The sequence below is a fragment of the Bombina bombina genome, chromosome 1, assembly GCF_027579735.1.
Source record: "Bombina bombina isolate aBomBom1 chromosome 1, aBomBom1.pri, whole genome shotgun sequence".
NCBI lineage: Eukaryota > Metazoa > Chordata > Amphibia > Anura > Bombinatoridae > Bombina > Bombina bombina.
In genome coordinates, this window is record NC_069499.1 from 1,471,740,231 (window position 1) to 1,471,767,451 (window position 27,221).

Here is a 27,221-nt window from a genome sequence, read left to right on the forward strand (position 1 = left end):
TTATGTGAGTTAATTCATTTAATTTCTGTCATTAATGATTAAAAAAGGGAGTTGGATATTGTTAATGTTGATAGTTACAAATCTAATTTGTAAACAGTTGTTTTATAAATTATTAAGGCATCATTCCTATACACCCTTGAATTGGTTTCCATAGAACCCCAGGTGTATGGATACCCCCGGTTAAGAACCCCATACCTATGTGGATTCTGGACACGCACATGCCTAACAATCATCTAGATTATGAGTTGTGCATTAGGCTTAAAAGCATTGTTGGCCGATCCCAACGCTGCTTTTTAACGCCCGCTGGTATTACGAGTCTTGCAGGTTACAGGTGTACCGCTCACTTTTTTGTCCAGACTTGGAAATACCGCAAATCCGGCTAGATTACGAGTTGTGCGTTAGGCTTAAAAAGCAGCGTTGGCCGGTCCTAACGCTGCTTTTTAAAGCCCGCTGGTATTACGACTCTTGCAGGTACAGGTGTACCGCTCACTTTTTTGGCCAGACTTGGAAATACCGCAAATCCACTTACGTCAATTGCATATCCTATTTTTACAAAGGGACTTGCATAGCGCCGGTATTACGAGTCTGCCAAAAAGTGAGCGGTAGACCCTCTCCTGTCAAGACTGGTACCGCATTATAAAGTCAGTAGTTAAGAGTTTTATGGTACAACGCCGTAGCATAAAACTCTTAACTAAAGTGCTAAAAAGTACACTAACACCCATAAACTACCTATCAACCCCTAAACCGAGGCCCTCCCGCATCCGGATTGATTGGATCAGCCAATAGGATTGAACTTTTTTTTTTTTAAAAAAGTGTTATGATCTGTTTGAATCATGAAGTTAAATTGTTAACACTCAGTGCTAACGACTGCTCTGAGCCGTCGCAGAGTTTCCCACTTAGGTGCTAACGACGGCTCAGAGCCGTCGCTAGCACTCTCCTAACTTGAGGGAGATCTGGGGGCTCCCACCCGCTCCTACCCAGGCGATCGGGCCTGTATAGTATAGTGACAGGCATCGCCGGGGCTTCATGTTATGCGCGGTGACGTCACGCGCAATGACGTGATGACGTCACTGCGCAACTTTATTTAAAAATTACAATGTTAAGTATAGGAAAAGAGGGCATGCTGCTTAGAAGCCTGTATCTCAGGCATCTAAGCAGCTACAGACCCCCAAGACCCACCGTTGGAAAGGTAATTGCATAACCTAACCAACAGTGTAAGGTTTGGTGATCTAAAAAAGAAGAAAAAAAGTAAAAAAAAACAACAAAAAAAACCTTTAAACAGCTTAGTACCCAGGTGGGAAAGTACTTAGCATTTAAAGGGAGGGCTATGTAAGTGATCCATTAAATTTAATGCATTGCTTGTGGTGAGTTAGCAGCACTTTTCCATCTCACTTAAAGGAAGTCTTCTCTGAAATCTTGTTAAATCTCAGTAAAATACAATGAGATTATACCACAATCCCATGAGATTAATGGGGAAAAAACAAACAAACATAAACCATCAATGATAATACTGATTGGCTGATTCACCATTCAAATGAAAGTAGCAAGAGGAGCTGAATGGTAACCTTTAATTAAGCAAGCACTCCGGCCAGTTAATCTTAGTAATAAAGAAAAATCTAGGTATATAAATATACAACATTAAACCTTCTCTTTCTCACAGTTGAGCCCAGGATTAGAGAGAATTCAAGGAGAGTGATATTTACTTTAAAGGGACATGAATCCCCAAATTTTTCTTTCATGATTTAGGTAGAACATACAATTTTAAATACCTTTCCAGTTTACTTCTATTATCTAATTTGCTTCATTCTTTTGGTATCATTTGTTGAAGGAGCAACAATGCACTAATGGTTTCTAACTGAACACATGGGGGAGCCAATGACAATCAGTATATATATGCAGCTACCAATCAGCAGCTAGAACCTAGGTTCTTTGCTGTTCCTGAACTTTCCTAGATAAACTTTTCAGCAAAGGATAACAAGAGAAGGAAGCAAATTAAATAATAGAAGTAAATTGGAAAGTTGTTTAAAACTGTATGTTCTACCTAAATCATGAATATCTAATTATGACTTTACTGTCCCTTTAAGTAGTCTCACCTAAGAGAAGCAAACTCGCTAATTATATTAGTTTGAACACTTTACCTATTTCTTCCTAAAAACAAAATAACAAAGTCACATTTCTTTTGTTGTGCCCAAAACTTTTGTTTCCTCTTGCCCACTAACGTTTAAGGAAAAAAATGCCCTTCACGCTTGCGCCAGGTTCTCCCATTATGGGATCAATTACAAGTGGCGCACTATCATTTGCACTCTAAGGCCTCTATTTATGAAAGGTCTTGCGGACCTGAACCAACAGTGCGGATCAGGTCCGCAAGACCTTGCTGAATGCGGAGAGCAATACGCTCTCCGTATTCAGCATTGCAACGCCGCCCCCTGCTGACTCGCCGCCAGCAGGGAGGTGTCAATCAACCCAATCGTATTCGATTGGGTTGAATTGCGGTGATTTCTGTCCGCCTGCTCAGAGAAGGCGGACAGGGTTATGGAGCTGTGGTCTTTAGACCGCTGCTTCATAACTGCTGTTTCTGGTGAGTCTGAAGACTCACCAGAAACAGGGGCCATCAAGCTCCATTCGGAGCTTGATAGATAGGCCCCCAACAATATCGGGTTTTCGCAGCCAAAGTTTACAACTTCTCAAACTCTATTTGTTACCGCAACGTTACGAACACGAGAGCACAAACTTTTTACTTTCAACTCGTAATATGAGCGCGAATCTCCGAGCACAAAAAAATACTTCTGGTGGTTTTAACGTTCAAACGGGAGCACAAACTACTGCTCCCCTATATTAATAATATAAGCTGCTTAAGTCTCTCATTATAGCAATATATATCATAAGCTTGTTAAATCTCTCATTATACCAATATAAAATAAGCTCCTTGGGTCTCCCATTATATCACTAACTCTTTGGTGCAGGGTTTTTTGCATTATATAACTAGATAGCAAGCTCCTTTGGTCAGGATCTACTATTGCACGCCTAAGCTGTAACTCCTGGAGTCTTCTATTATACCACTAGTTTGTAAACTTCATATTGTAGTTTCTTTAAATATTTGAACTTTTTAGCTCATTGAAACAAAATCCCCAATTATATCAATAGATTATGAGGTTTTTTTTGTGGTGGGAAGGGGGCAGGGTATCCTCTTACACCAATAGGTAGAAATCTCCCCAGGCCAGAGTTTGCCATTATATCAGCAGATTGTAAGTTCTTCAGTCAAAGTTTTCCATCATATACCTAGGGGCCGATTTATCTAATGTCTGTCTGACATGATCCGCTCAGGTATCATGTCCGACAGACATTGTTGAATGCCGACAGCATATACTGTCGGAATTTAACATTGCACAAGCAGTTCTGGTGAACTGCTTGTGCAATGCCACACTACAGATTCGCGGCCAATCAGCCGATAGCAGGGGGTGTCACTCAGACCGATCGTATGAGATCGGGCGGATCAGTTAAGGAGCAGCGGTCTTAAGATTGCTGCTTGTTAACTGCTTTTTACGGCGAGCCTGAAGGCTTGTGTGGAAACAGGGGCATCTGGGGTCATTCGGCCCTTGATAAGTCGGCCCCCTAGATTTTAATCTCCTTGGGACACCTCTAGTTTAGACCTCCCAAACATCCAGGAATGTCATTGGTTGGGAGGTTTGCCCTCTATCTCAACCACAGCATTTCTATACAGGTCAAATGCACCGTTTTTTAGGGGATGCCCAAGCTGCACTCATCACTACCCTCCACTCATGGCCCCGTCCACAAAAAACAAATTTTCCACCTCCAAAAACTTCACCTTCCTGTCTTGAAAGCACCCAGGAAATGCGGATGTTAGTTTGTTAGGTCTTTTGTTACTGGGTCTCAAATTATTCCCAGGATCATTTTTGTGAGTCCTCATTTATACAACTATACTGTAAGCTCTGTAGAACATGGTTATTAATTATTACACAATACTAGGGTGTGGTGATTGTGATTCATATATAACTAAATATCTGCAGTACACCAAGTGCTAAGGTTACATTTTCTAGTGCTTTTATAAAGCTAAAGCTTGAAAAAACTAAATATTTGCCGAGCTGTTCTGCTCTGTCTTAGTCTATTTGAAAAAGAAAAAAACCCTCCACCATCAATTGTGTTTGTCAAGGTGCATAAGCACACATTTGCTAAAATCACGCTATTTTTCTGTGCTCTGCACTGATAAACTCCATTTTGCTGACTATATCAATAATAGTTCTCTGAGGAAGTGGCCACTATTTTTCTTCTTATCAAAGCCTTTGCTCTTAAAACAGCAACTTGAGTGCCCCAGTATGGTATTCTCTTTGTATAAAAAAATTAGTGTTTGTTCCTAGGGCTGCAGGATTTAAGGGGGGCAGCAGATTTTGAGGGCTAGATCCATGGCATGATGCCTTCACAATCCAAGTCCAATCATGTCCCCACCTTGCACCACTGGTCTTTATCAGCAATGAATATATGAAAATATGAGATATAATTGTTAGAGTGGGGTAGGGCAGGGCAGAAGATTTCTTAGTACCTAGGGCAGCACAAAAACAGTGGTTACACCATATTAAAAAGTATTGAGTTTTGGCACACATTCATACCTAATATCATTTCCCAGCTAGTATTAAAGGCTGGACGGTTGGGGACAAAGCAAAGGCAACCCATGAGAATTATCACAGCAGCCGGTGGTAGAGTCATGTTGCAGTATTATGGACAGGCTTTGTGGGAGATAAGGCCAAGTTGGCTTAGGGCATGGTTGTGTAGTCCCTGATTCCATTTGTAACAACAAAAATTTATAGGAAGAGATTGTAGCATGAAAGACATCAGGATAGTGCTCCAAACCAGGACAATCCTGCACAATGTGTGGTGGATTTGAGCTTTGCGCGTCTCTGCCTTTTGGCTAAGATCAAGTGTAGTATCTGTTCTTATCAGTTTAATATCTGATACGTCCCCTATCTGGGGACTATATATTAAATCCCATTTTTAAAGAAATCTAATAAAGTTTTATTTTTAACCGTTTATGATGGAAAATTTCCACATCGTTGTAATAATCTAGGGGAATAGAGTACTATATGTGTATTCTTATTTACAACAATCTTTATTTGTAATTATTCAAGTCTCTGTTTATACACAGCACCTGTGGGCTCCCTTAAAACTGTATAAGGCCAATTGAGTATTATTATAAGTTCTTCTCCGTTATCTACCTTTAGTAGTACCATCTCTTTTCTTATTTCAGCAGGATTTGAGCTTTGCATCTGGTTATCAGCAGGAATTTGTCTGGGGGATAGAATATGTGTTTGTAATAAAAATATCAATGAAGACAAGAAAAATGTGTATACATGTACATATTTATACAACCAAATCACAGAAGGTATGCATCATTTTATAGAAAACACTCTAGTCCTTAGATGAGACTGTAGTCCTAAGAATGCTTATTTATAGGGGGACACTTCTCATTACAATGAGGGATCTTAAGGGTATATGGTTATATTTTTTACATATTTTGACAGGGCTTTCACATTTTTTACACAAGACCAGATGTCTTATGGGTTATGCCATTACCATTTTCACAGTGTCAACTTGACAAGTAGAGGTAGAAATAGGGATAAGGATTTTTTTTATTCAAATAAACTAACTTATGTCCTTCTAGATTGCAAGGGGTCTGTCTGAGTTATGAGCTCTCTTGCAGCTATGACTTATATTCATTTCCCCACCCACCCTCAAGTAATAATGGATTTTATCACAAAACAAAAATAAGTTCACACTGAAACACAATACATTCAGAATTATTGTTAGTGTTTTATAAAGTTTTTGTGTTATCAATCAAACTTATGAGCACAACTGTATATATATATATATATATATATATATATATATATATATATATATATATATTTAGTGGACAACCCAAAGTATTGATCTAGGCCCATTTTGGTATATTTCATGGCACTGTTTTACCACCAAATGTGATCATATTAAATAAATCATTAATGTTTCACAAACTTTGGGTTTCTCACTGAAATTATTCACACAACTACTGCAGTCATATGATAAAAGGTTGTAAAAGCGTCTCTGGGATCCCCTTTGTTCAGAAATAGTAGATATGCATGGCATTTTTTTTTCACTGTAGAGATCTATCCTTAACCCTTCCACCTCCCTGATCACTCCCAAGCGGCTCTCTAACCTTCACCCCTCTCATCAGAAGCAACCATCTTTGTTGGTATTATTTGTCTTTTTTTTAATTATTATTTATGAAGAAAATCTTTTATCCCCCTCCCCCCTTCAAACAACCATCTGATAATCAATAGAGGCCCCGTCCCTGTCATATCGCTTTTCTGTTACATAACAGCCCATCCCTCCCTCAGCAACTCTTTTTTTCTGTAGCGTAGGCAATCATCCCTTTCCTCCCTTCCCTTTTCAGAGATGCGCAGGCTCGCAGCCTGCATCCCTCCTTACCTCGCACAGCAACCACAGCATCACTGCAAGCCGATACAGACACTGACACAAAGTGTCACTGTTCTTCCTTACCATATGAAGGCAGAGTGTCACTGTTCTTCCGTATCATATGAAGGCAGATGCCTTCTGCCCCTGGCTGCAGTCTCCGCTGTCAAAGCATGAGCATGGCATGAGCTAGACTGTTGGACGTAGGTACTACTTCAACAGGGTACGCTAGGCAAACTACTTTGTGACATAGTACCTATGTTAATTTGGCTTAAGGGGTTAATTAAGGAAAATATTTAATTGCATGATTAAAGTCAGAAGATTAAATCAGGTATATTTTGTAGCATATTTTGGTGAGAATGTAGTTCAAATTAGGATGTGTTTTAAAGGACTTTCATAGGGTTATCCCTGGTAAAAATGACATGCTTCATGTCAGGAATTCATTGCACAGAGAGTAAATAATTACTGCATGTCTGTGCTTAGATGCACAATAAAACTCAATACTCTATATGCAGCAGTTTTCAACAAGGAAATGGCTGAAAATCTATTTTTTTAATTTTGTAATTACATTTTTTTTTAAAAAGGGAAATGCATTTTAGTTTAAAGGAGATTTTTTAGGTAATTGTCTTATGTATTGGCAAATGGGCTGAACAGGGTGTTCATTGTGTGTTTATGAAGTTTCTTTGCAATTTTAAGAAGAATTATCAAAGCATATTACGCCTATGGGTCTCATGGTTTTATCTTAATGAATGTATGCTGGCGAGCTTGTTTCAAAATAGTTTAGGCTAGGATTTTTTTATTTTGGGGGGCTTTTTTATTTTGATAGGGCTATTAGATGTGTAATTAGTTTAAATATTTGATCATTTCTTTTTTATTTTGTGTAATTTAGTGTGTTTTTTTGTAATTTAGTTAATTGTATTTAATTGTTGTAATTTATTTAATTGTAGTGCAATGTTAGGTGTCAATGTAAGACAGGTTAGGTTTTATTTTACAGGTACATTTGTATTTATTTAACTAGGTAGTTAGTAAATAGTTAATAACTATTTACTAACTAGTCTACCTAGTTAAAATAAATACAAACTTAGCGGCGAAATAAAAATAAGATCTAAGATAGCTACAATGTAACTATTAGTTATATTGTAGCTAGCTTAGGGTTTATTTTATAGGTAAGTATTTAGTTTTAAATAGGAATTATTTAGATAATGATAGCAATTTTTATTTAGATTTATTTTAATTATATTAAAGTTAGGGGTGTTAGGGTTAGGCTTAGGGTTAGGTTTAGGGGTTAATATCTTTAGTATAGTGGCAGTAGTGACGTTGGGGGTGGCAGATTAGGGGTTAATAATAATTAACTAGTGTTTGCAATGCGGGAGTGCGGCAGTTTAGGGGTTAATATGTTTATTATAGTGGCGGCGATGTCCGGAGCGGCAGATTAGGAATAAATAATTTTATTTTAGTGTTTGCGATGCGGGAGGGCCTCGGTTTAGGGGTTAATAGGTAGTTTATGGGTGTTAGTGTACTTTGTAACACTTTAGTTATGAGTTTTATGCTACAGTTTTGTAACGTAAAACCCATAACTACTGACTTTAGATGGCGGTACGAATCTTGACAGTATAGGTTGTACCGCTCACTTTTTGGCCTCCCAGTCAAAACTCGTAATACCGGCGCTATGGGAGTCCCATTGAAAAGGACTTTTTGAAAGGTGCGGTACTGACGTTGTGTTACGGACAAAAAAGTGTGCGGTACACCTATACCTGCAAGACTTGTAATAGCAGCGGTAGTTATGAGGCTTTTTCCCTCATAACGCAAAACTCATAATCTAGCCGCTTGTTATTACAAGACATTTATGTTGTGTTGCAATCGAATGGCACATCAACAAGACAACAAGAATTACAACTGTTATAAAGTTATTGTTTTACTGTTGTTATCTCATGAAGCCAAAACCCAATTAAAGGGACACTGAACCCAATTTTTTTCTTTTGTGATTCAGATAGAGCAAGCAATTTTAAGCAACTTTCTAATTTACTCCTTTTATCAATTTTTCTTCGTTCTCTTGCTATCTTTATTTGAAAAAGAAAGTCCAGAACCCTGGACAGCACTTGTTTATTGATGGATGAATTTATCCACCAATCAGCAAGAACAACCCAGGTTGTTCATCAAAAATGCGCCGGCATCTAAACTTACATTCTTGCTTTTCAAATAAAAATACCAAGAGAATAAGGAACATTTGATAATAGGAGTAAATTAGAAAGTTGCTTAGAATTGCATGCTCTATCTAAATCACAAAAGAAAAAATTTGGGTTCAGTGTCCATTTAAGGAAAGATACGCAGCAGCATTGAAGAGTCAAAAGGGTTCATTTCCAGTTCTGAGAATTATAAATTACTAAATTTTCAGAGCAAAATACTTGAAAAGGGGACAAAATAAACAATTAAACCGTATTGCAAAGTGGTTTCACTATGCATAATAAACGTTTTATTTACAAATCTCAAGGGTTTTACCTTCTCTTTAAGAATTCTGGATATTTATTTTTAGTCTAAATAAAGTGTCAGGAGCGCTCTTTCAGCTCAGTCACCTTTACATCATCTGCTGTTTTTTTTTTTTATTTAAATTAAATAAATTATTAAGTAGCTTAGGTCACTTCTCAGACAAGGATCAGTCAACTCATAGTTACAAGTGATTATATGTGTTCAGTGCTCCGTCTAGTGGCTGATTCATTAAGATGTAAATAATTCTCTAATTCTATTGTGTGTTCATGGGAAATTTTAATTTTGCCGAACTAGGTTATAGGTTTATGTTGTTTACAACTTAAAAACACAGTGTACAAACAAATACAAGAAAAGAACAAACTATTTACTGAATAAGTGCAGCCCATGAAAGTGCAACAGTAAGCTAGATATCCCTGCCCCATAAGGCTTACATTCTAACTGGTACAAAGAGACCGACAGTCAAGATAGGAGAAAGATTTAAGTGCTTCATTAACAGTGCATGAAAATAGGACACAAGCTTATAAATGCTATTGAGGATAAGTATATGGTGTTTGATAATACAACAGGGGTAAGCAAACACTCCTTAAAGGGACATTGTACTACAGGGAGTGCAGAATTATTAGGCAAGTTGTATTTTTGAGGATTAATTTTATTATTGAACAACAACCATGTTCTCAATGAACCCAAAAAACTCATTAATATCAAAGCTGAATAGTTTTGGAAGTAGTTTTTAGTTTGTTTTTAGTTATAGCTATTTTAGGGGGATATCTGTGTGTGCAGGTGACTATTACTGTGCATAATTATTAGGCAACTTAACAAAAAACAAATATATACCCATTTCAATTATTTATTTTTACCAGTGAAACCAATATAACATCTCAACATTCACAAATATACATTTCTGACATTCAAAAACAAAACAAAAACAAATCAGTGACCAATATAGCCACCTTTCTTTGCAAGGACACTCAAAAGCCTGCCATCCATGGATTCTGTCAGTGTTTTGATCTGTTCACCATCAACATTGCGTGCAGCAGCAACCACAGCCTCCCAGACACTGTTCAGAGAGGTGTACTGTTTTCCCTCCTTGTAAATCTCACATTTGATGATGGACCACAGGTTCTCAATGGGGTTCAGATCAGATGAACAAGGAGGCCATGTCATTAGATTTTCTTCTTTTATACCCTTTCTTGCCAGCCACGCTGTGGAGTACTTGGACGCGTGTGATGGAGCATTGTCCTGCATGAAAATCATGTTTTTCTTGAAGGATGCAGACTTCTTCCTGTACCACTGCTTGAAGAAGGTGTCTTCCAGAAACTGGCAGTAGGACTGGGAGTTGAGCTTGACTCCATCCTCAATCCGAAAAGGCCCCACAAGCTCATCTTTGATGATACCAGCCCAAACCAGTACTCCACCTCCACCTTGCTGGCGTCTGAGTCGGACTGGAGCTCTCTGCCCTTTACCAATCCAGCCACAGGCCCATCCATCTGGCCCATCAAGACTCACTCTCATTTCATCAGTCCATAAAACCTTAGAAAAATCAGTCTTGAGATATTTCTTGGCCCAGTCTTGACGTTTCAGCTTGTGTGTCTTGTTCAGTGGTGGTCGTCTTTCAGCCTTTCTTACCTTGGCCATGTCTCTGAGTATTGCACACCTTGTGCTTTTGGGCACTCCAGTGATGTTGCAGCTCTGAAATATGGCCAAACTGGTGGCAAGTGGCATCTTGGCAGCTGGACGCTTGACTTTTCTCAGTTCATGGGCAGTTATTTTACGCCTTGGTTTTTCCACACGCTTCTTGCGACCCTGTTGACTATTTTGAATGAAACGCTTGATTGTTCGATGATCACGCTTCAGAAGCTTTGCAATTTTAAGAGTGCTGCATCCCTCTACAAGATATCTCACTATTTTTTACTTTTCTGAGCCTGTCAAGTCCTTCTTTTGACCCATTTTGCCAAAGGAAAGGAAGTTGCCTAATAATTATGCACACCTGATATAGGGTGTTGATGTCATTAGACCACACCCCTTCTCATTACAGAGATGCACATCACCTAATATGCTATAATTGGTAGTAGGCTTTCGAGCCTATACAGCTTGGAGTAAGACAACATGCATAAAGAGGATGATGTGGTCAAAATACTCATTTGCCTAATAATTCTGCACTCCCTGTATAATGTTTCTATCTTACTATGTTCCCCATGATTTATTTTACCTGCTGGAATATATTAAATAGTTTTATTTAAAATTGATGATTTAGATTGAAGTCACCAACTACATTGAAAAAATATGAATACTGCAGTTTTCTCTAAATAAAATCTACGTTAACAGGAGGAAACAGCAGAAATCAACCAGTGGAAGGTTGTTACCAGTGCTTCGAATACAATAAACTTTTAGTAGCTGTTTCTCACAAGGACTTGTTACACCAGCTTCATGGCATGAACATTGAAAATTACACCTGCCTGTAGGTTTATTCCACCCAATCGAATATATATATATATATATATATATATATATATATATATATATATATATTGTATATACATATATATATATATATAAATATATTTAGAGAGAGAGATAAGATAAGGAGGGCTGCATGCTCAGACCATTTTTTTATATATTGTTTCAAATACATAAATAAACTTAAAGGAGTAATGTAGCCTTTGGAAACACATTAAAGGGACATGAAACCTCAACATTTTCTTTCAAGATTCAGAAAGAGTATGCCATTTTAAACAACTTTCCAATTTACTTCTATTATCAAATTAGCTTCATTCTCTTAATATCCTTTGTTGAAGGAGAAGTAATACCTAACTGGGAGCTAGCTGACCACAGTGGATGAGCCAGTTAGAAGAGGCATATATGTGCAGCCACCAATCAGCAGTAGGTTGCAGCTGCTGAGCCTACGTAAATATACTTTCCAACAAAGAATAGCAAAGGATCAAAGTGAAATAGATTGTTAAAATAAATTGGAAAGTTGTTTCAAATGGCATGCTCTATCTGAATCATGAATGTTGTAGGTGTACAGTGTTCAACTGGACAGTCCAGTATTTTAGCAGGCAGTCTAGTAAAATCTTCACGAAAATACTGGACAGTTACATTCCATTTTTTTAGTCATTAGCTAAATGTAAACGGCCTCCTATGCCTTAACTTGTTACAAATATAGAGCAGAAAGGATTTAAGAGGTAGTCAAGGAGATCAAATCCCTTCTGTTTATGTGTGTTACTGGCAGCCAAAAGGGTAAAATAACTGCTCATTTGTAAACAATATGCACGGGGGATCAAGAGTGGGAGCTATGGTAGAGGTTTTTGAGGGCATTGTGCCCAGCCACTGACAGATTTTCCAGTATGTTTTTGGAGGAACCCTAATCATGAAACTTTAATTTTTACTTTACCGTCCCTTTAAGGGGAAACCAATTTTAAAGTACAGTGCCACTTTTTTTTTTAAAAAAAAGAAGATTGGAACCATAAACACTGGAGAGGAAGTGCTACTTTATTCAGGTTGATTAACTGAATATTCTCCCAGTAGTGGTGGTAAAAGGAAATACATTAATTTCAGACATGCAGAAACAGGGAAGAGGTTAAATCATGATTATATCTCATGGCACCACTTCAGGTAGGAAGTAGGGTTTTACAGCACTAAGGAAAAGGATCATTACTACATTGCTGCATTAACAAAATTGTAATGCGATTCATAAGATGTTTGAAGCTGTTCTGTAACACTAATGGAGACCTCGCTCATCATTAAGGTTTATGCCAGAGACATTGTACACTAGATTTTTCTTTGCAGAAATATTTTGTAGATGATACATTAACATAGCCCATCTGGGAGTGTTTTTGTAACAATGTATAGTTTTGCTTATTTTTTAATAACATTCTGCTGATTTTCAAACTCACAACCAAGCCCCAAAGTATCAGATGTAGACTCAAGTCTACAGATTCCTGCTTGCTCCTGTTTGTGTAATGGATCTTTTCATATGCAGAGAAAGGGGAGGGGGAGAGTGTCTGCTCTCCCTGCTTTTTGAGCCCATTAGTGGGTGTCCCAACCTAACCTAATCAACAGTGCTAAGCTGGGAGCTTCTAAGGAAGTTTTTAAATGGTTTTATGCAGGATTTTTAGATCAGTATATGTGCATATTCTTCTTTATAGTAGTGTCTATTACATGCAGTTATATGGAAATTGATGTATACTGTCCCTTTAATTATTTATTTAATTTTACTACCCTTCATGCTAATATCAGTCATCTTGTGGTGATAACACAATTGGTGGAAAAACACAAAATCACTTAAAACACCAATTTTATTTTTGATCCTTTAACCTCACAGGTGCCTGAAAGAGTTTCATAAGAATAGGTAAAACCCTCAGAAAGCTGTTCCCATTTGGATTACCACTGGCTTTGGTGTAGAGTCAGAAAAGCTCTCATTATGAACTTGTTTTCCCTCTGTTACACAGAGTCTAGGCACCCGAAGGATCTCCCACACAATATCTCGAAAACGCTGACTCACAAAACAGTAGAGGAAAAAGTTCACACCAGTGTTGAGAAGAGCCAGCATGTTGCTAATATCCATTGCCAAGTGAACTTTCCAGTCCTTGTTCACAGAGGAGACATACATGTGGATGATGATTACTATGGTCCTGGGAGCCCAGAGCACAATGAAAACTGTGGTGATGCCCAAAAGTATAGCAGTGGTCTTACCAATGTGCAACTTGTATTTCTTGATCTTGGTTTTCCTCCTCAGCCTATAAATGATGATTGAGTTAGTCAAAATGAAGATGGTGCAGGGAATGAAGTAAATCATGAAACAGTGTACCCACTTGAGAATACGATCCATCAGACTTGGTTTCCTTGAGTCCCTCCACACATCACTCCACCAATAGAAGGGGATGCCAGTCACAAATGCTGAAAGGAAGACACTAAGAATAACCCTGCGAGTGCGTTCAGGGTAGGAGAAAGCACGATATTGCAATGGATAGCACAGGGCAAAATATCGGTCAATGGTAAGAGCTACTGTTGCCCAAATGGATGCATGATTGGAGGAGAATTCAAGCACACTGACCATGTGGACAAAGGCATTGGGCACTTCTCGATGGAGGATGACTGTCTGCAGAATAAATCCAACAAAGATGATAAATATTTGGGTCAAGATGTCTGATGTAGTGAGAGCCAAGAGGTAGGAGTAAGAAGATTTCTTGGTTCTTGATGCCAATCTGGAGAGGGCCACAGCTGTAAGAATGTTTACTGCAGAAAGAAAAAATACTGAAGTTATTAAATCAGTGAACATTATTATTGGTATGAACAATAATGGTTATACAAGATGGTGCTAATATTTTTTATTTGAACTAAAAGTATGCTTCTGTGGAATCGGAATTGACAGTGTAATCGTTTTCTCTAGGTTAAAACATTTACTCAATATAACTAAATTGCAAATTATATTTGTGATTTTATAGATACCTGCAAATTAAAGGGATATGAAACCCAAAATGTTTCTTTCATGATTCATGTAGAACATATAATTTTAAGGTCGGAGCACCTAACAAAGGAAGGCTAAGGTAAAATAAGATGTGATAAACTGATAAACTGGCAAAAGTGTAAATAGTAGATAAAACAGTTTATTAAACTAAAAGCATGGATCCATGCACAGCAATAAAACAATTAAGTAATATAAAATACAAGTCAATAAATGTTTAAAAAACACAAATGGATGCCCCAATGTGGTATACAGGGGAGCGGATAATCCGCTAACCTTAATAACCTATGTGTACTAGGAATCCTGACTGGAATCTAGATAGATTCAGGGGTAACTGAACTCCTCTTATGGTTACAATAGGATATATGCAAAATAAACACAACAATAGCAATAGTACACGTTAGTGTAAAAAATACGTTGATGTGAATATCTATATATATATATATATACTGAGGTGAATAAATCTTTTTAAAAAAAAGTGTCTAAACGATATAGGTCAAACATGGTGTTGATAAAACTTAGTGATGATGAAGATTAGTGATGACAATTACAACATGGTGATAAGAGTTACTCAGAATGTCATTTGTGTTGAAAAAATAAAGTCAATGTGACATCAAAAAAAGGGGAACTTAATGTGAGTCTTCAAATATATACGTATATATGTAAAAATAAAAATAAGAATAAAAATGAGAATAAAAATTGAAAAATGAGCAAAAAAAAAAAAATTATCCGTTAAATAAACACAATTATGTGATGGTCTGTAAAAATCTTCTATAAAGATCTTCTTTAAGTCCTCCTAAGTAAAAATAAATACAATAGTACAGATTGTTTTCAACAATATCAGTGTTGAAAACAATCTGCACTATTGTATTTGTATTTATTTTTACTTAGGAGGACCCAAAGAAGATCTTTGTAGAAGATTTTTACAGACCATCCCATAATTGGATTTATTTAACGGATCATTTTATTTATTTTTTGCTCATTTTTCAATTTTTATTCTCATTTTTTTTTCTTATTTTTACTTTTACATATATACGTATATATTTGAAGGCTCACATTAAGTTCCTCTTTTTTGATGTCACATTGACTTTATTTTTTCAACACAAATGACATTCTGAGTAACTCTTATCACCATGCTGTAAGTCTCATCACTAATCTTCATCATCACTAAGTTTCATCAACACCACGTTTGACCTATATCGTTGAGACACTTTTTTTTTTTTTTTTTAAAGATTTCTTCACCTCAGTATATATATATATATTTCTTCACATCAACGTATTTTTTACACTAACGTGTACTATTGCTATTGTTGTGTTTATTTTGTTTATATCATCATTTACCTCATATATCCTATTGTAACCATAAGAGGAGTTCAGTTACCCCTGAATATATCTAGATTCCAGTCAGGATTCCTAGTGCACATAGGTTATTAAGGTTAGCGGATTATCCGCTCCCCTGTGTACCACATTGGGGTATCCAATTGTGCTTTTTAAACATTTATTGACTTGTATTTTATATTACTTATATTGTTTTATTGCTGTGCATGGATCCATGCTTTTAAGTTTGTTAGATTGCAATAAACTGTTTTATCTACTATTTACACTTTTGCCGGTTTATCACATCTTATTTTACCTTCCTTTCGGCTAGATTACGAGTTATGCGTTAGGCTTAAAAAAGCAGCATTGGCCGGTCCTAACGCTGCTTTTTTAACGCCCGCTGGTATTACGAGTCTTGCAGGTACAGGTGTACCGCTCACTTTTTTGGCCAGACTTGGAAATACCGCAAATCCACTTACGTAAATTGCGTATCCTCTTTTTTCAATGGGACTTGCATATCGCCGGTATTACGAGTCTGCCAAAAAGTGAGCAGTAGACCCTCTCCTGTCAAGACTGGTACCGCATTTTAAAGTCAGTAGTTAAGAGTTTTACACTACAACGCCGTAGCATAAAACTCTTAACTAAAGTGCTAAAAAGTACACTAACACCCATAAACTACCTATTAACCCCTAAACTGAGCCCCCCCCACCCACATCGCAAACACTAAAATAAAATTTTTAACCCCTAATCTGCCGAACCGGACATCGCTGCCATTATAATAAATATATTAACCCCTAAACCGCCGCACTCCCGCATTGCAAACATTAGTTAAATATTATTAACCCCTAATCTGCCATCCCTAACATCACCGACACCTACCTACATTTATTAACCCCAAATCTGCCACCCCCAACGTCGCCGCCACTATATTAAAGTTATTAATCCCTAAACCTAAGTCTAACCCTAAACCTAACACCCCCTAACTTAAACATAATTAAAAGAAATCTAAATAAAATTACTATAACTAACTAAATTATTCCTATTTAAAACTAAATACTTACCTGTAAAATAAACCCTAAGCTAGCTACAATATAACTAATAGTTACATTGTAGCTATCTTAGGGTTTATTTTTATTTTACAGGCAAGTTTGTATTTATTTTAACTAGGTAAAATAGTTATTAAATAGTTATTAACTATTTAATAATCACCTAGCTAAAATAAATACAAAACTAATAAAATCAGCCAATGGGATTTGTTCTACCTTAATTCCGATTGGCCAATCGGAATTGAAGGGACGCCATCTTGGATGACATCACTTAAAGGTACCTTCATTCTTCAGTCGCCGTGGAAAGAAGAGGATGCTCCGCGTCGGATATCTTGAAGATGGACCCACTCCGCGCCGGATGGATGAAGATAGAAGATGCCGTCTGGATGAAGACTTCTGCCCGTCTGGAGGACCACTTCTACCTGTCTGGAGGACCACTTCTGCCAGATTCGTTGAGGACTTCGGCGCGGTTGGATGAAGACTTCTCCTGGTAAGGTGATCTTCAAGGGGTTAGTGTTAGGTTTTTTTAAGGGGGTATTGGGTGGGTTTTAGAGTAGGGTTGGTTGTGTGGGTGGTGGGTTTTAATGTTGGGGGGATTTGTAAAAATTTTTACAGGTAAAAGAGCTGATTACTTTGGGGCAATGCCCCGCAAAAGGCCCTTTTAAGGGCTATTTGTAATTTAGTGTAGGGTAATGCTTTTTTATTTTGTGGGGGCTTTTTTATTTTGTTAGGGGGATTAGATTAGGTTAATTAGTTTAAAAATCTTGTAATTTGTTTATTATTTCTGTAATTTAGTGTTTGGTTTTTTTGTACTTTAGATAATTTAATTTAATTGTATTTAATTGCATTTAATTTAGGGAATTAATTTAATTATTATAGTGTTAGGTGTTATTGTAACTTAGGTTAGGTTTTATTTTACAGGTACTTTTGTATTTATTCTAGCTAGGTAGTTTATTAAATAGTTAATAACTATTTAGTAACTATTCTACCTAGTTAAAATAAAAACAAACTTGCCTGTAAAATAAAAATAAATCCTAAACTAGATACAATGTAATTATTAGTTATATTGTAGCTAGCTTAGGGTTTATTTTATAGGTAAGTATTTAGTTTTAAATAGGAATAATTAAGTTAATTATAGTAATTTTATTTAGATTTATTTAAATTATATTTAAGTTAGGGGGGTTAGGATTAGACTTAGGTTTAGGGGTTAATATGTTTATTATAGTGGCGGCGATGTTGGGGGCGGCAGATTAGGGGTTAATAAATATAAAGTAGGTGTCAGCGATGTTGGGGGCAGCGGATTAGGGGTTAATAAGTGTAAGATTAGGGGTGTTTAGACTCGGGGTTCATGTTAGGGTGTTAGGTGTAGACATAAATTTTATTTCCCCATAGGAATCAATGGGGCTGCGTTAAGGAGTTTTACGCTGCTTTTTTGCAGGTGTTAGACTTTTTTTCAGCAGGTTTTCCCCGTTGATTCCTATGGGGAAATCATGCACAAGCACGTTACACCAGCTCACCGCTAATTTAAGCAGCGCTGGTATTGGAGTGCGGTAATGAGCAAAATTTTGCTCAACACTCACTTCTTGTCTTTTAACGACGGATTTGTAAAAACCCATAATACCAGCGCTGTCTGTAAGTGAGTGGTGAGGGAAAACTGCTTGTTAGCACCGCATAGCCTCTAACGCAAAACTCGTAATCTAGCCGTATGTTATTTAATTTGGTTTGCTAGGTACCATTTGATGGGAGCTACAGGTACCAACCACCCGTCCTTGGCACTTGATCACCATATAATCGAACATATAATTTTAAACAACTTTCCAAAATACTTCTATTACCAAAATTACTTAGTTCTCTTGGTATACTTTGCTAAAAAAAAAAAAAAGCATAACAAGGTATTCTCAGGAGCTGGGAGTTAGCTGCTGATTGGTGGCTGCACATATATGCCTTTTGTAATTGGCTTACCAATTTGGCCATCTGGCTCCCAGTAGTGAATTTCTACACCTTCAACAAATGATACCAAGAGAATCAAGCAAAATTGATAAAAGTGGAAAGTTGTTTAAAAATGTATGCTCTGTTTGAATAATGAAAGAAAATTGTGGGGTTTCATGTCCCTTTAACACTAAATTACTAATATATTGTTTGTTTTTAAAAAACATGTTCTGAAGAAATGGAACAAACTGTGTGCCCGTCACTGTGACATTGCCAGTGTCTGTATAGTGTCTCATCATCTGACAAAGGCACACACAGTCAGGCCACTCTGTGATTATTGTCACGTCTGCTTCTTTTTGCTATGGAGATAATGCTGCAGCCCAGGGTAACACTTTTGTAAAGTAAATACACAGATTGATAAGTCTAGTAGAAGAGCAGATGCCCACAACAACCTGGCAAACAGTTTAGCTGAGAGGGATGTTTGCCACTGCTGACTGAATATGGAGTTAGGTACCTTAAGTTTGTATCCTACCTATGTGTCATTATGGACTGCACATCCACCAATGCTTGAATAACAGCTTCCTTTTAACCCCTTGTAACCCCTAAAACTACTTCACTTTTCTCAAATTTGCTCTCTGTATTTCCTTCCATAACACATCTACAACTTACTCCCTATAAGTCCCTCTTTACTGCACACACAAAAAAAATAGTGCCAGACACTCCTTCCAAAAGTCATTGAAATGTTGCTGTACAAGCCCAGATTTTTTTGTGACTGCTCCTGTTTGAGGAAACTGATCAGCAAGTGACTTTTAGGGGCCGATTTAGCAATGTATGAGCAGACATGATCCGCTGTAGCAGATCATGTCCGTCGCACATCGATAAATGCCGTCAGCATACGCTGTCGGAATTTATCATTGCACAAGCATTCCTTGTGAAATACTTGTGCAATGCCGCCCCCCCTGTTCATTCACGGCCAATCGGCCCCTAGCAGGGGGTGTCAATCAACCCAATGGTACGTGATCAGGCGGATTGCTGTCCAACGCCTCATAGGTGGTGGACGAGTTAAGGAGCAGCGGTCTTAAGATCGCTGCTTCTTAACTCCTGTTTCCGGCAAGCCTGGAGGCTCACACGGAAACAGATGCATTGAAATGCATATGGGGCTTGATAAATCGGCCCCTTAAGTCATTACAAACAAGAGCATTTAAAGAAAACCTGTTCAGTAGTTTTCAAGGTGACATAAAATTAAAATGTTGTCAGTAACTATCAATAAACCTCCTGTCTCTTAGTCTAGCAGACCTTTGCAGGTTTTAGGAGATTTAGATATAAACCCTAAAGAAGCAAGGATAAACAGAGGCGCCACATAGGGTGATAGCCATGGGAGTCTGATCTTCTATCAGTGTGACCTGACGCTGGCGTGTGGACGTCCTTGCACCAAGTCTATCGGGCGACTGTATTGGTCCCGTGCTGCACAGTGAGGCACTCCGGTTGTGCCTTTTTGTTTGTGAGTAGCCATTACCAGAGGGGGGTCGTCTGTTATCTTATCTGTTGTTCCCCTACGATATCACCCTATGTGGCGCCTCTGTTTATAGAATTTCAAATTCTATTATCATTGGATTAGGAGATTTAGAGCAGTATAAAAATATAAAGTTTTCAACAGGACTGAAAGGTACAGTCTACTTAAAAAATGTTATTGTTTAAAAAGATAGATAATCTCTTTATTACCCATTCCCCAGTTTTACACAACCAACACGGACATATTAATACATTTTTTACCTCTATGATTACCTTGTATCTAAATTTCTGCAGACTGACCCTTATCTCAGTTCTTTTGCCAGACATGTATTTTAGCCAATCAGTGTTGTTATCTATATGACACACATGAACTAGCTGTGTCTAACTGTGAAAATCTGTCAAAATGCAGACATAAGAGGTGGCCTTCAACAGCATAGAAATTAGTTGATGAGCCTACCTAGGTTTAGCTTTCAACAAAGAATACCAATAGAACAAAGCAAATTTGATGATAAAAGTAAATGGGAAGTTGTTTAAAATTGCATACAGACACAAAGTCCCATCCGCTGCAGACGCGGAAGCACTGACGTCACCGGGGGAGCAGAGACGGAAGATTCCAAACAGGCACAGGTGGCAGGGGTGCAGGCTGCAGAAAAACGGCCGGTGCAGCCATATGAAAATATAGCACAAAAAGAGGTTGCAGCAGCACTAATAAGAAGAAAGGAAATAAGGGCTAACAAAAAAAGTAAAAAAATTGTTTAACCTTTATTATAACATCTTTAAAAACGGGTAGTACAAGGCACACAAACTCCCTGACTAGTTTCGTGCTCCATTGAGCACTTAATCATAGGGTCTGCGTGGTGAGCATCGAACTGTTGTTAACTAACAGTCATCGATCTTGAAGTTATCCAGGCTTTTCCCAACTTTATTTATACCATTTAATTACTGTCAATGAACAAACACATTTCTCTAAAGCTAATCTTTTATTTTTCATCTGTTAATGTCCAAGAAATAGCTACATTTATACCTCAACAAAGAATATCTCATAGAAAGTTATTTTTATATTTATTTGTTATACAAAAATTATGATATATGTTATATGATACTTTCACATAAATTAATGTGTATTTGTATTTCTAGAAGTCATGATATGCTTTTATCTCATATATTTTTTTTTGTAAATGATTACTAATGCTAGAATTTGTACATATATCTTTGCACATACTTATATATATATATATATATATATATATATATATATATATATATATATATATATATATATGTGTGTGTGTGTGTTATGTCAGAAATCTTTTGCAAACATATTTACATGTCCCTAAGTTCTAAACAATGTTGTCTGTCATATCTCTGTGTTTATTTATTCCACTATATGTATATAGTGTAAATGTATTATTATTCTGAGAAGGAATAATTGTGAATACAGGGAGTGCAGAATTATTAGGCAAATGAGTATTTTGACCACATCATCCTCTTTATGCATGTTGTCTTACTCCAAGCTGTATAGGCTCGAACGCCTACTACCAATTAAGCATATTAGGTGATGTGCATCTCTGTAATGAGAAGGGGTGTGGTCTAATGACATCAACACCCTATATCAGGTGTGCATAATTATTAGGCAACTTCCTTTCCTTTGGCAAAATGGGTCAAAAAAAGGAATGGAAAGGCTCAGAAAAGTCAAAAATAGTGAGATATCTTGTAGAGGGATGCAGCACTCTTAAAATTGCAAAGCTTCTGAAGCGTGATCATCGAACAATCAAGCGTTTCATTCAAAATAGTCAACAGGGTCGCAAGAAGCATGTGGAAAAACCAAGGCGCAAAATAACTGCCCATGAACTGAGAAAAGTCAAGCCTGCAGCTGCCAAGATGCCACTTGCCACCAGTTTGGCCATATTTCAGAGCTGCAACATCACTGGAGTGCCCAAAATCACAAGGTGTGCAATACTCAGAGCCATGGCCAAGGTAAGAAAGGCTGAAAGACGACCACCACTGAACAAGACACACAAGCTGAAATGTCAAGACTGGGCCAAGAAATATCTCAAGACTGATTTTTCTAAGGTTTTATGGACTGATGAAATGAGAGTGAGTCTTGATGGGCCAGATGGATGGGCCCGTGGCTGGATTGGTAAAGGGCAGAGAGCTCCAGTCCGACTCAGACGCCAGCAAGGTGGAGGTGGAGTACTGGTTTGGGCTGGTATCATCAAAGATGAGCTTGTGGGGCCTTTTCGGGTTGAGGATGGAGTCAAGCTCAACTCCCAGTCCTACTGCCAGTTTCTGGAAGACACCTTCTTCAAGCAGTGGTACAGGAAGAAGTCTGCATCCTTCAAGAAAAACATGATTTTCATGCAGGACAATGCTCCATCACACGCGTCCATGTACTCCACAGCGTGGCTGGCAAGAAAGGGTATAAAAGAAGAAAATCTAATGACATGGCCTCCTTGTTCACCTGATCTGAACCCCATTGAGAACCTGTGGTCCATCATCAAATGTGAGATTTGCATGGAGGGAAAACAGTACACCTCTCTGAACAGTGTCTGGGAGGCTGTGGTTGCTGCTGCACGCAATGTTGATGGTGAACAGATCAAAACACTGACAGAATCCATGGATGGCAGGCTTTTGAGTGTCCTTGCAAAGAAAGGTTGCTATATTGGTCACTGATTTGTTTTTGTTTTGTTTTTGAATGTCAGAAATGTATATTTGTGAATGTTGAGATGTTATATTGGTTTCACTGGTAAAAATAAATAATTGAAATGGGTATATATTTGTTTTTTGTTAAGTTGCCTAATAATTATGCACAGTAATAGTCACCTGCACACACAGATATCCCCCTAAAATAACTATAACTAAAAACAAACTAAAAACTACTTCCAAAACTATTCAGCTTTGATATTAATGAGTTTTTTGGGTTCATTGAGAACATGGTTGTTGTTCAATAATAAAATTAATCCTCAAAAATACAACTTGCCTAATAATTCTGCACTCCCTGTATAGCATGTACTCAGGGTATCATATGTATTTATTTGCAATCAATAGATATTTTAAATGCTGGGCCAGTTTTCTCTCTGTACCTGTGTAACCCCTCTTGATTGCAATCTAGTTTTAAAAACCACCCTCTACACAGGCGTTATAAAATGGGCTGGCATAAAAGATGACATTTCTTACTGAAAAAGAAATTCAAGAGAAGGAAGAAAAATACTGAAAATATCATGACAGTAAAAAGGTGATTTTAATTTCTGCTGTATTTGAATCATGACAGTTTAATGTTAGGTGGGCTATCCCTTTGAGCTATCAGTTTAAGATTATATTGAATCAAACATCAATTCAAATTTTAAAATCATTGATTAATATTACACTGTGTGTTCTAATGTCAGCATCAATGTTTATCTTTAATACTAATTTCACATATACAAACTTTCAAAGTATAATGCACAATGTAACAAATGGCACTTACAAGTTCTAAAGAGTGCTCAATGACACAAGTATAGTGCAATTTGATTCGTTAGTGATAGTTTAAAATGTATTTTTGAATCAGATTGGCTAATGTCATAAATCATGTAATTATGCATATTCCAATCAAAAGTGGTTGAAAAATTCATTAGTGTGTGGGTTGTTTAGGAGTTTGCGTCATAATTGATGCGAAAAGTGTTGCGTCAAATTTGGTGCAAAGTGCAGAGTGGGACTTGTATTACATGGCTTAAACATGGTGCAAATAGATTTTTCTAAAAAAATAAAAAGAAAGTTAGCTATATTATGTTGTGTATTTATTTCCTTTTTATCTCTATTTTTATTAGTGTGACAAGTTTGGGGCAAAACTTTGCAAAAATTTGGAGAAATAATATTGCCCCCTTGCTTTGTAATGAGAGACAAAGTTGTAACATAATCCATAAGTAGTATTGTATTTTTCATTTGTATCCCTACTCTATCTCTACTAGTGCACCAAATGTGGAGAAATTATATTGTTTGATTTAGAAAGGGTATACAATTTTAATAAAGTTTCTAATTTACTTTTATTATGTAATATGCTTCATTCTCTTGCAGCATCGAACATAAGCTTTCTGTGTTTTCAGACTCCCATTGATTTCTATGGCATCCACGGCCTCAAAGGTGGCAGATTGAAAACTAGGTAAAAATGGTCAAATAGAGTCGAGTGTGAATTCGAAACATCTGTAATGATGACGCAAGCAATCTGCGTCGGATTGAGATCGCGGGAGCGTATATTCCACACATTTGACGATCTTGGCGCTTTGATAACTACGGTGGATCAATCACGACAAATACAATGCGGGATTCAAGCGTATTTTCAATTGAAGTTTTGATAAGTTTCCCCCTTAATGTGAAGTTAGTAGGGATGGGCGAATGTTTCTAAAAATTCGAAATTTAAAACGAATTTTGATACATTCGTTCGAATCGAATTTCGAATGTTTATATAACATTCTAACATTCTATTTTCGAATTTTCATTTTCGAATTTTTCAATAAAATTCAAAAATATTCGTTCGAATAATAGAATGTTTAGCTATGTATTCATTCAATTTCGAAATGTAATATTCAAATTCGAATGTGACATTCGAATTCGAATGTGACATTCAAATTTGAAATTTGAAAACTGTAAATAACATTCGAAAATTTAATTTTTCAGAATATTCGTTCTTATCAACATTCTATTATGTAAATCGAATTTCTACAATAACATTCGTTCTAACATTCGAATTCGGATATAAACACATTCGCCCATCCCTAGAAGTTAGTAGTGAGCAGGGGGAGCACTTTAAATTTAAAATCCTGCAGCCAATATAACTCACATTATTCTGCTTTCTACATGTAGCATCTTACATTCGCCTATATTTTAGTATGCATTTATTTTTCTATTGGGGTTATAAGTGTTAGTATTGTTTTGAGAAAAGCTCGCCACATTTATGTTGGCGATAAAAAAATGTGAGATCTGCAGTGCTAAAATCTTTATAGAATTACGCTTGCATTAGAGAGACATTTTGATAAACGTCCATGGAACGCTCATGTTCAGCCCATTTTACGAAAAAACAACAATTACACTTTGCATTTTGTATTTCTAAGTACAAATTTCTGTGTGATTTTTGCACATCCAGTTTACTAAAATTACGATTTATGCTGTGCATATTTAATTTTATTTATTCCTGTATAAATTACATACAAATTTTACGTTTTTGTTAAAATTTGATTTTTGGTGAAGGATTTTGTTACGATTTTTGATGCACCTTAACAATACAATTTTTTCCTTGCATATTTTTTTGTGTCAAAATGCAGAATATGACCCTTAGTGAGACACCCTGGGCAAGATTACATATGTGGAGTTGCCCGCAAAAGCCGGCAACGCCGTTTTTTTGCGAGGTTTAGGTATCACATATTTGGCGCCACATATAAAAGCGGCACGTATATTTCACCCATCGCCCGCAATTTTTACTCCCATAAGCTAACATAGAACCACATCGCAAATAGGTATCACATATTCAGCGCAAGGTAGAATGTAGAATTTTACTCCATTTTCCCCTCGCCACACATAGGCAGCAAGCCTTGCGCTGAAAATGTGAGCACCGTAAATCCTGTAACTGGCTGAAAATAATAACTAACACCTAACGCATGTGCAATATCTATCTACCTGCCAACCGCCAACCCCCACTACAATAACTAATAAAATATATTAACCCCTAATCCACCAATAACCCACATCGCAATAAACCTAATAAATGTATTAACCCCTAATCTGCCATTAACCTACATTTCAATAAACCTAATAAATGTATTAACCCCTAATCCGCAATCCTATTGGTCCTGCTCAGCGCTCATCTCCGCTCCAGGTACCCGCTTAGAAGAAGATGTCGGCCACTTGGAAGAAGACTTCACTGCCTTGAACAGGATCTTCTCCGCCGGACTTCAGGAACGATGACAACCTATTTAGGGGTTAGAGTTAGGCTTTTTTTTATTTTTTTTTATTTTTTTTTAGATTAGGGATTTATTGGGCACTCTTAAAATATCTAAATGCCCTTTAAAGGGTAATGCTCATACAAATGCCCCTTTATGGGCAATGGGTAGTTTAGGATCTTTTAGTGTTAGGTTTTTTATTTTTAGACTTAGTATTTTTAAGGTAAAAGAGCTGTTTAATTTAGGGCAATGCCCTACAAAAGGCCCTTTTAAGGGCTATTGGTAGTTTAGTATTAGATTAGAGGGTGTTTTTATTTTTTGGGGGGGCTTTTTTATTTTTATAGGGATTAGGTTTAATTTATTTTGTTTGAAATTTGGTTTATTATTTTATGTAATGTTAGACTTTTTTATTTTTTGTAATCTTAGATTCATTTAATTTTTTTTTATTTTTTTTAAGTAATGTTAGCTTTTTTATTTTAATTGTAACTTAGTATTTTTTAATTTAGGTAATTGTGGTTAAGTTAGGGAGTTTAGTAATTTAATTAGTTATTTGCGTTGTGGGGGTTTGGCGGATTATGTGTTAATAGATTTATTAGGATTATTTCTTTTTTGTAGGTTTGACGGATTAGGGGCTAATAGTTTTATTAGGTTTATTGTGTTGTGGGTTAATGGCGGATTAGGGGTAAATAGTTTTATTGGGTTTATTGCGATTTGGGTGAATGGCGGATTATTGGTTAATATATTTATTAGGTAGATCGCAGTGTGGGTGAATGGCGGATAAGGGGATAATACATTTATTTGGTAGTTTGCGATATTGGGGTTGGCAGATTTAGGGGTTAATACATTTATTATTAGTTCCGATATATTTGTCGCGATTGATCCACCGTAGTTATCAAAGCATCAAGGGGCCCGATCCAATATGCAGCATCGCCCGCAAAAGCCGGCGACGCCGAATTTTGAGCGGGTTTGGTATTCTATATACGGCGTAACCTAGAAGTTACGCTCGTATATTTCTGCTTTCGCCCATAGTTTTTTGGGCCATAGACAGGTATACCAAACTCGCGCAGTTTGGTATCCAATATACAGCGT

The 27,221-nt window shown here is 36.9% G+C and overlaps 1 protein-coding gene and 1 non-coding gene across 2 annotated transcripts in view; one reads left to right on the plus strand and one right to left on the minus strand.

Annotated features, from left to right (window-relative positions):
- The first annotated feature begins 4,904 nt into the window (after positions 1 to 4,904).
- On the plus strand, positions 4,905 to 5,093 carry LOC128646301 (U2 spliceosomal RNA). Its single transcript, XR_008400261.1, has one exon. It is a non-coding gene; the product is annotated as a U2 spliceosomal RNA (small nuclear RNA).
- Positions 5,094 to 13,309: 8,216 nt separating this feature from the next.
- Positions 13,310 to 27,221, minus strand: part of GPR142 (G protein-coupled receptor 142) — a 55,704-nt gene continuing 41,792 nt past the window's right edge. The window contains exon 2 of the mRNA XM_053721217.1: positions 13,310 to 14,187. Coding sequence (XP_053577192.1) covers positions 13,310 to 14,187 — 878 coding nt within the window. The remainder of the gene's footprint in view (positions 14,188 to 27,221) is intronic.